We start from the raw sequence: 16,261 nt of genomic DNA, 5'->3' as shown, positions 1-16,261 counted from the left end.
ATAACTCATAAAGTGGCTCAGCAGAAAAGGAACTATTTTCCAGAGTGAAGAATATAAATAATCAAATAGAGCATTGATAGGGATTCCCTAAGCTACGATGACAAATATTCAAGTGAATGGCTATGTGATACACGGTGTTTGAGATCAGTGAATCTCCCCCATGGTTCTAATCTTTCTGCTACAATGATGGAACACAGGAAGCAAACTTCTCTCATCTCCTTGATTGCACTAGTAAAAGAATAAGGGTTACATGTGCCAAGCAGACTTCATTTACATAGTGTATCTCGTTAGTTATTTTATTCCATTGCCAAAGGGCTTCTGCATTGCAATATAACGCGCTACTGTCTTCTCTGACACATAAGGGGTCAACATCCCATCCTTCGGTGGCTGTGACAAATATGTTTGCAAGTTTGATCCATTTGGAATACTGTAAGATTGTTAAAGCTTAATCCCAGCTCAGAGCAGGTAATTTAACTGCCACATACAGTAAGGTGGCAGTAAAGAGACATGTTCTAAATTAAGGGGGCTCAACTCCAGTTCTCATGCTCCCCCACCAACAGGTAAGGTTTTAAGGATATCCCTGCTTCAGCACAGGTGGCTTAATCAGTCCTTGCTTCACCACGAGTGGCTTAATCAGTGGCTCAGTCTTTGACTGTGCAGAAGCTGGAATATCCTTATACCTGACCTGCTGGGGGGTCTTGAGGACAAAAGTTGGGCACCCCTGTTCTAAATTATTCTTTTACAAGTTACCGTATAGTCCCTTCTGGCAGCTTATTGCAGAGTCTACAGCATTTTTCAATAAAGGGATATGCCCAATGTCAACATGTCAGTATATAAGCAAAATGTGTCCTCTGCTTAGAATTCTTATGGCAATTTCTTCCATATTATATCGCATTGTATCACTGCTTTTGGGGGCTGGTGGGCTGCAGTAAAAAATGGTAGAGAATGTGTTATATGGATAAGTCCTCTCACTGGATTATATCAGCAAAGTATGTACCATGTTGATACCGTTGCCAATAGCACTGTTTAGTAAATATGGCCCTGAATCTTTAAATCCAAAATAGGGATTTAAAAAACAACAACAAAAAGAACACATTTGTTAAAGAAGCAGAGGCATTCTACTTTATTTGTAATAGCAAGCATTGTACTCGTTTGTATATCTTTAAAAACATTTGGAACAGTCTGGATATACAGTATTTTTTTTTTCTTGTCAAACGTGAAAAATGATGCAACTTTTGCTATTAGAATTATTCTGTAAAATGTGTGAGGAAACCCCCCAATATCTAGTCGGAATACTATTGTGATCAGTGGATGAATCTCTGAATTCGTTTCCCAGAATCCTTTGCTTCAGTGGCAGCTGTGCATGCTATGAGACAATGGGGAAAGGCAGGGTTGCAGATCTGTCTGAGACATGTGAAAGTGCTCACACGTGATATTTTTATTTGCTGTACACTATACAGTGTAGGGTTTTTGTCACTTTTTTTACCCACCATAACTTTTTTAATGTGTAGGTGAAACCTATCCCAGCTCCACATAGCAAAGCCAGTATAACCATCCTCACACTGATGAGACCCCAAATCTTGCAAAAGCTGTCTGTGAGTAGGTTTACTGGCTCTGCACTTTTGTAACCCAGGCTGTGCTGAAAAGCTGTGTAACGCGGCAGACATAGGCTTCTAGGGCGGGTCCATGTTAAAATGGATTAGAAGCAAAAGATGATGCTCTGTGCTCATTTGCATGTCATTTCCCAGAATCCCTGGCTGCAGTGAAAGCACTTTATGCTAAGAGATAATGGGGAAAGGCAGGGTTCCAGACCTGTGAATGTGCTCACAATTGGGATTTTTATTTGCTGAATTAGTTTGAAACCCATTAATAATTAACTCTATAGTTTACTGACAAAATGTGACAATGACTGGAGGCACGTGGGCCAATAAAGTTTGCTACATTCCCATCTGAATGTTTAGAAAGCAAACCATCATTTGCACACTTTAAGACATTTATCATTGTCCATTAGCGCCCCACGCCAGTTTGTCTTAGTAATGGGAAAAAAAAGCAAATTGCATGCCCCACTGTTCTGGAGAAGCACTAAGTGGCAGCTAATAAATGCAAGACAAAGGCAGTAACATCAACAAACAAGTAGCGTGATACAAATCATTCTACTGTTATACAAAACTTATAGGTTTTAAAATATTAGTGCACATTTTACGCACAAGCAGAGCTATTGATGTGAATCCTTTAGATCATTGGTGGTCAACTCCAGCCCTACCACCCCCCCCCCCCACAACAGGTCAGATATTAATATGGGATACATCTTTATGGTAGACATCTTCTCCTTTTAGCAATCAAGGAATCTACATAAAAGTACAGAAAAAAAACTAAAATTACTCTTTATTCAGCATTTATCATCTAAATGAGAGGTGCACAATCTTTCTCTCCTACGCCCCCCCCTGCCAGCTCTCCCCCTCTGCTCGTGCCCCCCCCCCTCCTTATCTTGGCTCTGGCGTTCTGACGTCACGATGTCATGTGATGTCTCTTTTCCAGGTCAGATAGAATAATGTTGCAGTAATCAATACGGGAAAGAACAAGGGCATGTATTAATGTGTTAGAAGTTGTGGAACAAAGGAAGGGGCATAACCATCTTTGCAATGTTTGTATGAGGAGAGAAAGAGATGGAGGAGTTAATGTTAACCCCTAGGCAGCATACTTCTGAGACGGGGTGGGTAGTGGTATTGTTGACTGTAATAGAGAAAGGATTGGGAACACTGGGACCTGGTTTAGGAGGCAGTATGAGAAGCCTTCTAGCCATATTAAGCTTGAAGAAATGAAGGGTCATGCAGGCAGATTACTGGTCGGCACTCTGTGATTTGTGACTGGACTGCAGGTGTAAGGTAAGGTTGTGTGTCTTCAGCATAGAGATCATAGTGAAATCCAAAGGAGTTATTGAGGTCACTAAGCAAAAGCGTATAGAGAGAGAAGAGTAGGGGATCTAAAAAAGAGCCTTGAGGTACAGAAACAGAGAGCTCCATAGCGGTATAGGAGGAGTTGGCAAACGAGAGACTGAAGGAACAGTGAGAAAGGTAAGAGGAGAGCCAAGGGCAGTGCCTCAGATGCCAAGAGAGTGAGGAATGTGCCAGAGAAGAGGGTGGTCAACAGTATTGACACAAGAATCAGAATGAAGTGGTCTCCTTGAGATTTGGCAGCATGAAGGTCATTAGCTACTTTGACTGTGCAGGTAGGGTGAGTGAAGAAGCCAGAGTAGAATTAAGAGGTTTAAGGAGATGAGAGAGAATGGGGTAAATGCTGCGGGCGGTGTAGGTTGAGGAGAAGTCCTTCTGAGACACTTCTCCCTGTGTAACTGGAGAAAATGATTCATTGGTAAAACGTTGAGGGTTAGGAAGGAGACGTGTGGAAGTGAAAAAGGGGATTGCTCTGGGAATAGCTTCCACCATGCCCTTAGAATAATCAGCAAAGTCTTGCAGTTTAATGGAAGGAGCAGGGTCATAATGTAGAGCAAGGATGGCCAACTCAAGTCCTCAAAGGCCACCAACAGGTCAGGTTTTCAGGATATCGATATCCCTGCTTCAGCACAGGTGACTCAATCAGTGGCTCAGTTGAAGACAACACAAGTGGCCCATCAGCACAGGTGGCTCAATCAGTGGCTCAGTCTACGACTGAACCACTGATTGAGCCACCTGTGCTGAAGCAGGGATATCCTTAAAACCTGACCTGTTGGTGGCCATGGAGGACTGGAGTTACCCACCCCTGCTGAAGAGGTAGGACAAAGAAAAGAGTCGAAGTCAGAGAAGAGGTGACCTGTGTTGGATTTGCGCCTGTTCATTAAAGAGGTGAATCACCACAGAAAACATAAAACAAAGATTTGTCAAACAAGACATCATAAACCTCAGAGTATTTTACAATCAGGCAAAGGGAATACTGCTGTAAAAGAAGGGATATAGATGATTTACTCAAAGCACTGCAGACCACACCAACACTGATGTGGTGGAATAAAGTGTAGAAACATGAGTTTTACAATCCCAATATAAATGACAGAAGCAATGGGTTTTACAGAATAATGAATATTTTGGTCACAGTGGAAAGCTGCTTATCCCTCCTGAAAACTAATAGACTATAAATATTGCAGATGTGCGATATTTTCTTGTTCTGGCTGATGTTCATGAACCAGACAAAATCTGTTCAGCAAAAAGATTCTTCAATCATTTGAAGGCAGTTGCACACCTGAAGCGTCACCTGGTCCTTATATACTGTAATTGTTTCAAAATTCTGGCGAAAGCTGCAAACATTTTTCAGTAATTTAACAAAAATATAGTGTTACATTTTTACACATTCCCGAGCAATGTGAGCTTTCGTGAATTGTGTTTGGGAAAAACGCACAAGATGAAGAGAATCGCGAAAACGTTTTGTGTAGAACAACTGTAATAATGACACACAGTATTTCTTTTGACCTGTAAACCCTCAAGCGCTTTATCTAAATGAAGAGTGGCCCCAACACAGAGACCCACTTTTTGCCTAGTGCTACTCAGCAACTCCCATTAATGACCCACATAGTGCATCTATCTGCTCAGTAACAGGGTCTATGTGATTGGAAAGTACACAAAAAGTTGGGTACGGCAATGTAATAAAAAAATGTAACCATATAACAAGGTGTACAAAGCATATACAGGGGTATAATCAGAGCACCCTACGCGTTTCGTCCTTCTTGGACTACATCAGGGGTAATATATATATATATATATATACATAGGAAGGAAAGACCTTGATGTTTGCCATGTTTAAGGTGGGCATTCCAAGGCATGTGTTACCTTCGTCGCAGCAGCTGTTGGAGTGTGCTCATCTACTAAAATTATGAGTGGGAGCGAACAATTATTTTTTGGGGTCCGGATTCGCTCGTTTTTAAAGCTTAACAATTTAAGAATTATGCAGTTGTGTTCATTACTTTATTCTGCAGCCTGTTCTTTTTCAGATGGTGGTCCTAAAATGAGACAAAGTTGCTCTAAGATTATCTGCAGTGTATATGGCATTTAGCAGAATGTAGGTTCATTTGGTGCTGTTATTTCTGATACTTGACCGTGGAGATGGCGAGGAAGCTCCCCCTCCCTCCCCTCAACCCACATATAAATAAACACACAACGAAGGTCTGGAGGTACAAAGGCCGCAGCTTTATTTACACAAATAATAAACCCTAGCAACTGCCAACCCTGCCAGTGTGCTCTTCTCCCAGCTAAAGGCCGATGGGACCCCAACCATGGCCCACAGATCCACCAAGCCGGGCGCCCATTGGCCTGGCCGTTAAATGAGACTGGGCCCCAGGGAATCATGCACAAATGAGCCATGCTCACTCGATACCCCCAGCCACCACAGGGCTTTTCTGCACCATAAAGCCCCCCCTGGCAAGGTTACCGTGCATTTACCCCTCCAACAGCTGCTGTGACGAAGGTAACACGTGCCTTGAAATGCCCACCTTAAACATGGCAAACATCAAGTCTTTCCTTCCTTCCTATGTGTATGTGTATATATATATATATATATATATACACATACACATAGGATATACTGCACCGACACACTTTATTCGAGCAAATACCCAGTATGTACCTGGCAGATACCTGGAATGCGCCGCTCCTCACCTCTGACAAGCCCCGTTGCGTTTGCCTTCCCAGCCTGGGTTCATGCCTGGCTGACGGGCGGCTGATCTGTTAAATAATAATGATTAGAATTTAATAGGCTGCAATGCTTCGCGTGTCTACCAGATGGCATAAATTCATGAATTGTAATGCAGTATATATATATATACTGTGCAGTATTGCAGCCAGCGGGAATAAAATGCTTCAATCCCTGCCTGGAAAATAACCCAATATACTCGGGCAGAAAACAGTCACAAACCTCAATACACCCGGGTATACCCGAATTCGTGGGACTAGCCGAGCTCGAATAAAGTGTGTCGCCAGTGTACACATATATATATAGATAGGTTCCTTACCGAGTAGATCCAGGATCCCAAGATCACGAGGCAAGAAGGAGACAGCACACTCAAAGGTACAAAAAGCAGCGTGTATTCAGTAGAAAAACCGGCACATAAACCCGACGTTTCGGTCCTTGACACAGGACCTTTCTCAAGGGAGTGCTGAGTAAGGAACCTATCTATACATTACCTGTATGGGACAAGCACCTTTTTACCACATATGTGTGTGCCATCTGTTTATTTTTATTTTATTTTATTTTTTTATTATATATATATATATATATATATATATATATTACCCCTGATGAAGTCCAAAAAGGACGAAACGCGTAGGGTGCTCTGATTATACCCCTGTAAATGCTTTGTAAACCTTGTTATATGGTTAATTTTTTTAATACAAGTTGGAAATAAAATTGATTTGTTTGGAGTCCTCCTTGCTTGCTCTCTTACACCTATCCTGTATGCTGTGAGACAGAGACCCCTTCCCCACATCGGGAGACTGGTAGGCTGAGGGCGGGCTGAATCCAACAGCTGAGTTGTTGCACCTGCCACTCCACGAACAGGTGGTGTGCTGATGTAAGCGGGCGAAGAAGGAGCGGGGAGAGGTCTCGGCTATACTGCTTTGCTTGGCAGAGGATCTGAGCTTAGTTGGAGCTGCAGCGCAGACGGAGATTAAAGACGGAGGCAGACGAGGGTGAATCCTTTATTCAGCAGAGATTGGTGTCGTGACAGTGGAACAGAGCCAGTTTTCCTGCTTCCTGATGTGCTCGAGGTGACACGGTCTAAAAAGGGACGACTTGGACACAGAACTAAGGCGCTGAGAAGCTGAAACCCACTGGAGTAGTGGACCAGTGACAGGGTCCCATCAGCAAGAAGGTCCCCCCGCAACGTGAGTCAGGAGCAGTTATAACAACGGTTACAACCAAGTTCCCATCCAATATACATACCGACACCTGCTACACCTTTCAAGATTGGACTTTAAGCCCTACACTATAAGGCACTGTGACTGCTGTGACCAAACACAGAGACGTTAAGAAGATATTTGGACTATTTTTTCATATTTCTCTACATCAATATATTATTGTTGCAGTATCAGTATTTCCAACTTCTTTTTTACCACATCCATGCTGTTTTATTTTCAGATACACATATTTGTTTAGCTCTGTTTCCTAACGCTCTAAAATTCACATCACTATTCTCATATCCTTGTGCTATAGAAGTTTCAGTCTTACGGAACTTGGTTTTTGTTTGCGCCATATGCCCTTTTTTATATAGATATCTAGGTCTCTGTGTTCAGACCAGCGGCACCCATTAGACTATATTGCCTCTTGAGTTTATGCACACTTGATATTTTTCAATATATATATACTGTATATATATATATATATATATATATATATATATATACAGTGGTTGACAAATCACCAAAAAATCTACTCGCCACACAAAAAAATCTACTCGCCACCTAGTACCATACGTGTGCTGCTTGGGCCAATATTTACTCGCCCGGGGGTTAAATCCACTCGCCCGGGGCGAGCAAATGTATAGGTTTGTCGAACACTGTATATATATATATTTTTTTTAAAGGGAACAAAATACAACTCAATATACACTAAAATTATGCCACTGTCATGTTATCACACAAAGGGTCGGGTGGTCAGGAACTGCTTTTCCAGGGAGCAGACTGCATTCCCGCCCCAAGCCTTCTTTGAATCCCCTTAGCCTCACCCCCATGACTGGGGTGAGAAGGGGGAGGGGAAAGCAACGCGAGAGCCAGCCAATCCGGAGGAGAAGGGGAGAGGGGAAGCAGCGCACGGTACAGCGCCAAAAGTGAGGGAAAAGGGGGTGGGGGAGAGAGTGGAGCCTAGCCACGGCGGTCCGGTGCCCTATCGCCGAAGGGCTCCAAGCTGCTTTTTATTATACCAACAAGTAGTTGATACATTACAAGTTTTCGAACCACTCTGGGTCCTTCATTGGATCCTACCCCTACCCTGAGATGTTGGAAAGCTTGTATCATATCAACTACTTGTTGGTCCAATAAAAGGTATCACACCCCCTACTCCCTCTCCCTCCTCTGTTACTACATGGCAGCAAGGATCAACACGGCTCCCCACCCTTCTTTACTATTTTCTCTGAAGCATTAATGCAGTGATTAGTCACCACTGAAGAAACCGATGACTACGACAGTACTGTCTAAGCCTGCCTGGTGACTACTTGCCAACTCTTTTTGGATAAAAAGAGCCATTCTTGTATTTATAGTTCTTACCCACTTGCTATTCTGCCTCTCTCTTCAGCATTAATAATGAACAACATAGGACGTATGCTGCTGCTTCCTTAAGAATACTCTACAGCAAATAACCTTAAGGTCACATTTGTTTTTCTTTTCTTTTTTTTGTGTCTTGCAAACAGAGCTTAATTCTAGACGAGCATCGTTGACTGTAAAGTTACAGCACAGTAATCTTTGCAATGACAGTGCAGAGAGAGAATATGAGATCTGTGTGCTAATGAGCTGACACTGCAGAGGCTGGAGAGATGTAGTGGCATGCACTACACCAGCACAGCATAAAAACACAGGCGGCGTCTTCCAATAGAATTTGATCTAAAGAAACCTTAACATAATCCACATTAATTCCAACACGGTGTGAGGTGTTGGCAGCGGTAAAACCCCTTAATCAACACACTGTAATTATTCCATTAGCCCTGTCTATATTTACTCATACTTTGTCTAATGCATCATAGGTTTGGGTAAACAATGTCAACGCATTGTCAAAAAGATAGACGTACTGATACACAGACAGACAGAGAAACTGGCAGACATATGCAAATATAGCCTGTATTACTGGACACAACAGCATCATATTACTGTATACTGCAATTTAGCAACGATTTTTTACTTGGAGTCCAATGGGAATGATACCAAATGATGTCATAATGTACTGCAATATATCATACAACTATGTAAAATTGATGGGGATTGTGGATTGTTATTTTTAACATCTAAAGCAAAAGCAAATGACAATGTTTGTGATATGCATCATTGCATATGGCGAGAGAGACATGCACAGTGCTGCTATTTCACTATAATTTGTGTTGTAAAGTGAAGAATGTAGGAAATTGTTCCATATTACTGTATGTACGTCCTTTCCAATGATGCCTATATTGGTACTGTAGGCGTGGATAGTAGAGAAAACACAGACCTGTTTCTTATTAGTTATTTCAACATCTCAGCTGAAACCATAAATATTCTTTGAGGTTTTTCAATGGTAACATATTCTATAATATACCCAAATCATATTTTCTATACCTCCACACTGAATGTGTATACTATTCCCATACTATTCCCATACAATTCAAACACAGGCTACACTGTTATAATACTTTTACCTATTTACAAGGGAATAGAAATGTAGAAGTGAAACTTTACTTAAACCAGCAAACATTTAACCTTACCACAAGGCAAATTAGTCTCTAAAATTAGGCCTTTTTTTGTGGTCACTTTAGACTTTAGTGTGACTCACAGTGTATTCAATTTCCCTCTGTTTAATGACCTCAGTGCTGGTGGAACATGACAAGCATTGCAGGCCTTTGCAGGAGCAAAAGTGTTTTTTTTTTTTCAAGCATGGTACTGTATGTTGATACCAGGTTAAGTCACCATGGAATTCAAGGACAAAGCTTTTTAGCAGATGCGTGAAATACAGAAGAGCATAAAGGGGGTTATTAATCAAGGAGCCAAGAATATCTCAAACACTACAATGGCACATATTGCGTCATTTCTTCCTTTCTGCTGCTTTATCTAGCAAGGTTTCAGACTGCAACTCCTTGGCCCCATCACATTACTTTTAAAAACAGAAACTCTCTGCATCGGAGACCAGTGGCTTCTATTAATAGACACAAAGTGAACAAGCTGCATCATTTTAGCAGCCTTGTCAGTCACTTCTGCCTAAATGACCTCTCTGTAGTGGAAACAAACTATTCCTCTCTTTCTTTCTCACCCAACGATGCCAAGCAGGGCACGTGGATTGTTGTGCTACCACCTACTTACTAACTAAGCACACTCAAATCTGATGAGCTGGTACAGTAGGTTGTGTGAAGAACATGCACATTCCAGTTGCTCTCCAATTGACACAATTAAATATATAAATATACAGTATAATACCATGGGTCTCGGTTTTGAGCTTAATGAATGTGCACATGACATTTCACATGTTAAGAAGGCAGCGGATCCCTCAGTTCACTCTTTTGAATGAGTAAGTAAAAGCATTCTGACATTATAAAATGATTGCTTTTAGTTTGTCAAAGAATGGCTTGACACCCAGTGTATTTTAAGATGCTACAATGACTTGCGGTGGAGTGGGTGGGTTTCTTTAAAACATTGTGTTACCTGTCACATTTTTTTTATTGGGTCTGAAGCCAAAGACAGAGTCACATTTGCATACATATTTGCCCACCCTGTTTATGCTGTTAAAAATGATATGATGCACAATATGCAGAAGGCATGAGTGGGAAAAACCTTTTTCTTCAAACTGTCTCTATAAATGATTGCATGCTGTGTGCATTTAGAAATAAAACATAAATATTTTTGCATTAGAAAATGCAGAAATCTTTATTTGGATATCAGTCATTTCACTAGAGGCCAGTAGTCAATCGTGTTGTATTTGTTACATCTAGTCTATAAAGCAATAGAGTTCATTGAAATCAATTACTGACAACTAAGTATAAATGATCTATGCATTTAAATGTAAGACATTCATTGATATTGGTGAAATTGGGATGGAGAGCAAGCCTCTTGAAGGGATTACGCTGATTAGGGATTAGTAGTACTGTAAAATGTTTGCTTTGAATGCCATCCATTCAGAAAGTAACACAGTAATATTAAGTATGCAAGCATACAGTACCTTTTTGAGCTTTAACAATATTGCAACAATGTTGCTAGTTTATGCCATTCATTAACAATGTAATAATCATATGTTTCTAGTGCATTACAAGTCAAAGCTTGCAATTGTGCACACTGAAAAATGAAGTGTGTGTAAATTCACAGCAAAGTGATGATCCATCCAATTGTTGTGTTATGTACTGTTCACGGCAGCAACAACTTTGAATCTTTTCCAGTTGTTCACTTGGCATTAAAACGGGTATTGCAGTGAATAGAAAGCAGTATTCAAGCGCTATGAAATGGCTTTATGAGCACAGCGATCTTGGAACATAGCAGTTACATAATAGAAACCCTAACACAAATTTGCTCCTAGAGGTTTTGTTGCCAGCAACAATTCACACATGAATTTCACAACCATGCTTATTATTTCCTGTGGCCCACAGAAGCGGATCGAGCACTGCAGAAAAGAGCCCATTAAACATCATGCTATAAAATGAGGATGTTTTAGTATTTCTAAGATTTATCACACTCATCAACATATTCTTTGGCATAGTGTTCAGTAAGTCCAATGAAACATATACATTTGATGACAGTGCCTACACAGTCACAATGTTTGTAAATGCTGCATTAGGTGTGTGTAGCAGACATGCTTCTTCTCTACACTGATATTTCAATTAGAGGACTACAGCTTTTTTTTTCTGCAGTGTAGCTAAAACCAGAGTGTGCTAGATTAACAGTACTATTGTCAAATCGTATGATCTGGAAATGCATTACTTATAAACATATTTTTACATTATTGATGCTCTTAATTATTTAATGCTCTCCATCATAAAATATTTGAAGGTTTTATTAATTTAAGGATTTTGATATTTTCTATGCATATCCAAAGCAGTCTTCTGAAGTATACAGCATAATATAGTGAAGAACTCTAAATAATGTAGACATATCCCCCCTTCCCCCCCTCACACACACACAGATATCTCTTAATACACATCTTACTATTTCAATGTAGACAACGTTTGGAAAGGAAATACAGAAAACTTTTTTTTAAATAAAACTGTTATTAATTTTATTGCTGCTAAATTGTTCTTGACTTGCATTAAATGTAATGAAGCGTAAGGTACTCACAGGCATTTGTCACAGAAAAACTGTTGGATGAATCTAAGTGGTCTACGTGATGAAACAACTGGAAGGGCCTCTCTGCGTTATTTTGGTTTGTGTTGTGCAACTGCACTGCAAATAAAAATGCACTGTGTTCCTGAATGGTATTTCTCATGAAAAGTCCACCTAAATAAAAAAAGAGAAATGCACACAACCGTTGATTAGACAAACATACTATTGCATTTATTTTTTGTATTTGCATTTTTTTTAAAGATCTCTACTGCATGTACAATATACTTAGTGCCAAGTGACAACCATGAGATAAGGTAACATCTGCTAAAGTACAGACAACATAGAAACCCCTACATCAGACGAACGGGGCACTGCAGCATTACACTAAGATTCACTGCACTCCTTCCTTCCCCAGTATGCCAGCTTGAGGTTGGTATACTGGAGCGCAGTGAGCCTTAGTGTAACCTAGCAGTGCCCAGTTCTTCTGATGCAGGGTTTTCTATGTTGTTGGGGTTTTTTTTTTTATAATACAATTTGCTGACTCCAGTTCTCCCTCAGCTTCCACCAAGAACAACAAGAGCAAAGCTATTCTGCAATGTACAAGATTTGACTGAATGAGCTGCCCTATCTTTCCTTGCACACTGCTCAGTCTCCATCCACATATTAAACACAGAGCTGGCAGTGTTCAGGGCTCTGCATGCAGAGAGGATCCAGTGGCTGCATTTGATGGCCATTACTCTACCCAAGTCTAGTAACTTTCCTGCAGTGTGCCGAATCAGTATAAGATCCCCTAAGCCCACAACTCTGCAAACCCTGCCCTGCTCGAATACAAGCTGCATTCACTCCTTCCATATTCATATCCCTATGCCTTGGTCTGCCTCTTGATTTGTATGCAGTCTGCTTTGTACAACGTACAAGTGGGCTACAACATCCTGGAATTTGGGAGGCAGTAACGGGGGGCTGCTGATTTTTTTAGGATGACTAAATCAAGGGGGGGTGCATTTAACGATTACAAAACGTGCAGTCAAGAGTTGCTTAAGACCTTTAAAATACCCATGAAGTCTATAAAGTCGGGCAAAACTCATCCTCACCCCTTCTTAATACCCTCTTACCCTTCAGTAATACAGAGCAAAATCCATTTGAAGAAGCCCATGCTGCAATCACATGCCTATAAAAACCCCTATGCAGAAGCACAGTGCATGGCTATGTGGACATAGCGTGTAGGGAATTCTGCATTCACTTACCTATATTGATAGTGTTCGGAAATCCTCCAAAGGAATCGCCTAAAAGGCTCACCAGCAAAAGGAAGACAGTCTGTGTCACGTTATAATGTCCCATTTTCTCAGCCTTACACGTTCAATTTCTAAAACGAAACTGACACAGCCCAGGCTGGGAAAGGCAACGCCGACTTTCCCTTCTTACAGCACCCTGGACAGTTCCATTGGTTGAAAAGCTGCAGATCAGAGCAATTTAGCTCCTTCTCACAATATAAAATCAGGGACTTTTTCCCAAAGATGGTGGTGGAAAGAGAAAGGGAAGAGAGAGAGAGAGCGAGAGAAAAAAAAAGATCAGATGAATAAGGCTCTTCCAATTGGACCAGTAGGGGGGTTATTGATCAAACTTGATCTGACGTTGAATTAAAGCAGCATCCTTTAGCTCAGCTTCACTGCAGCCCTGAGAAGACTGCAAAGCACAAGCGATGCATTTGTCAACACGGAGAGGCGATCAATAGAAGCACAGCAGCCTCACGTGGACCAGAGCATAACCCCTTCAGTGCTGGGGGCCAGCAAAGCATATACCCTCTTCCCCTCCCCACACTGAAGGGGTTAATAGTCTGATGTGTCCGGTGTATCCATTGCCTAAACTAAGAGAGAGGGCACCTAGGGAGGAATGGGCTAAGCAATCCTCTTGCCCCCAGCAGGATCTGTCATGTCTTGTAATAATTACACTACAGACACATGTCCATTCATTGGCATACGCACAAAAAAAAGTAATATCTGTCCACATCTCAGTTATTTTCTCTGTGCATTTTACCAAACCTGCACAGTAAGGCAATGCTGCCTCTGCAGATCCCATCTGAGATATACATTAATGACTGATTTTAGAAATGAGGCACTTTTGAAATGGCCTTCCCTTATTTGCTTGGAACAGGTTTTCTCTGGGGGGGATTAAATATTAGCCGAACTGCGTGGTGTATGTAAAAAAATGTAGGTAATGACTTATTTTCTAAGGGTGTCAATATTAGATTTTTAATTGGGAGTTTTAACATATAATTGAACCAGATAGAAGGCAGCACTCATTCAATCCAGACACACTGTATAATAATCCTTAGTAGGAAAAGGCAGAACACTCAGGGGTTGATGAAATTCCTATAGCATTGTATTTGCTGGAGTATGCATTGAATACTTCTTCTACACCCTTAATAGCATACTTAATAGCATATCCCTTTTTTAATTTTACTATATTGGGTTTTAACATATGGTTATGCTGGAGAGTCAATCGTAGGGTTTGTTCAATCAATCTTTGAATCAATGTTTTTTAGTGCACCCAAGGTTTTGAAGCAATGGGGAGTAGGGTGATTATTTGAGGCTAGTTCCCAAATGCTTCACAGAAGAGGGGGGTGAAAGCTTGGAACTTTCCTGATGTTGATAGTGAGCGTGCCCCAAAGTCTGGGCCCTTCTGCAGAATGCTCTTTTTCCAGTCTGGGTGGATTTGAATTGAAGAACTCTTGAGCAGTGAGTTGTTTATGCATTATTAGATGGTGTCTGTAGTTCCTTCTTCCACTCCCTCACCCAATGGCAATGACGCTTAAAATTTAAACAAACCTAGTTCACTGGTTGTAGCTCTGGCATTATGCTGAATATCTCTACATGTTTCCAATCTTCATAGTGCTATCTTTGTAATGACCAAATAAGTTAATATAGATTCTGTTTCTCAGACAGTATGTTGATTTTGTAAGTTGTTCTCTTTATTGCTCTTTAATATACAATAATCACTAGCAGTGGTCTCCCCAGAGGGGGTTTAAGAGGGTAAGATGACTTACAGGGTGCGCATGGTCACACTTACAGTTTCTTTCTACTAGCCCAGGTTAATGTAGCTTTGTGGGACTGCTGCATTAAGTGAATTAGCTCCTATTCTCTTTGATTTTTTCATAGGCAATTGTATGGGTGAAGCTTGCCATTGTTTGCATTAGTTATCCTTCTGTATATAATGTCTTAACTTATACTAAAGGTGGACACTTGCATTGGTTTTGGACGTAGTTTTGGTTAAAAAATGTGTTGCGTTTTGATATTGGATTTGGTTTTGCTAAATCTTTTATTTGTTTTGAATTTCTTTTAAATTCTGGCAAAACATGCTTAAAATAAGTATAATCAGAAAAACAATTGGGAAACTATAGGGTAACTTGAAAATTTGTACCAATTGTCTTAATAGTACACAAAGAGAGCAATCTGTATGAAAACCAATATACCCAGCAATGGTGAAATGTAACAGTGTTAAAAGAACTGGCAGCGATTGGCTAGCAAACTAGAAGATAGTAGATAGAGGTCAGATGGTGCTATCTGTATGCCATCCAGTATACCTAATAATGGTGTAAAGCCAGCTGGCCATTATTGGCTCATATACTAGAAGAGAGTATAGAGCTGTCAGATGGTGCTATCTGTATGCCAAACACTTTACCCAACACCATTGTAATGTAACAGTATTAAGCCTATATACTAGCAAAGAGTAGAGAAAGGTTAGATTATGCTATCTGTATTTTAACAATGTTATTCAATACCAGTCTAATGTAACAGTGTTAAGCCTACTGGAAATTATTGGTATACTTGCAGAGAGTAGGGAAAGGTCAACTGATGCTATCTGTATGCTAACCACTTTACCCAACACAGGTGTAATGGAACTATGTATGTTAAACCAACTGCCAGTTATTGGCTAGTATAGTAGCAGAGAGTAGAGCGATGGTGTTATCTGTATGCCATAATGTTTCATAGATTTTGTTGCACTCCTGAGTTTACATAAACAGCTGTAATGAATTGTTGTATGAAAACTGGTGCTCCAACCTAACCCATGGTCAGACCTGCAGCTGTCTGTACTGTGAAGACTTGCAAAAGAAGAAGAAAGGGCACTGCAGATTTTGATGAAGAAAGAAGGATTTATTCAGCCATGAATGACTGACGTTTCTGCTATCACAGTAGCTTTTTTCAAGGCGAGTATTTCCAGGACCTGGATTCTGGAGATCTGGATACTCCCACTGTTTAAAGATTTCGGATTCCAAACCTGCAAACATGCCCTCCTTAATT

General features: G+C 40.7%; 1 protein-coding gene across 11 annotated transcripts in view; it reads right to left on the bottom strand.

The window, feature by feature from the left end:
- Window positions 1-13,951, bottom strand: part of GRIA3 (glutamate ionotropic receptor AMPA type subunit 3) — a 184,842-nt gene extending 170,891 nt beyond the window's left edge. For 4 of the 11 annotated variants that reach the window (XR_012788424.1, XR_012788423.1, XM_075573408.1 and 1 more), the window contains exons 1-2: window positions 13,208-13,948; window positions 11,979-12,137 (exon numbers count right to left, since the gene is read on the bottom strand). Coding sequence is in view for 6 of the 11 variants with exons in the window: in XM_075573408.1 (XP_075429523.1) it covers window positions 11,979-12,137; window positions 13,208-13,301 (253 nt within the window). In the remaining 5 variants the exon portion in view is untranslated. Of the gene's footprint in view, window positions 1-11,978; window positions 12,138-13,207 lie in introns of all 11 variants that reach the window. The other 7 variants (XR_012788427.1, XR_012788426.1, XR_012788425.1 and 4 more) reach the window with 3 other exon arrangements.
- Between the last annotated feature and the right edge of the window lie 2,310 nt (window positions 13,952-16,261).

Source organism: Ascaphus truei, chromosome 16 (genome assembly GCF_040206685.1).
Source record: "Ascaphus truei isolate aAscTru1 chromosome 16, aAscTru1.hap1, whole genome shotgun sequence".
Taxonomy (NCBI): Eukaryota; Metazoa; Chordata; class Amphibia; order Anura; family Ascaphidae; genus Ascaphus; species Ascaphus truei.
This window is presented reverse-complemented; position numbering and strand designations above follow the sequence as displayed.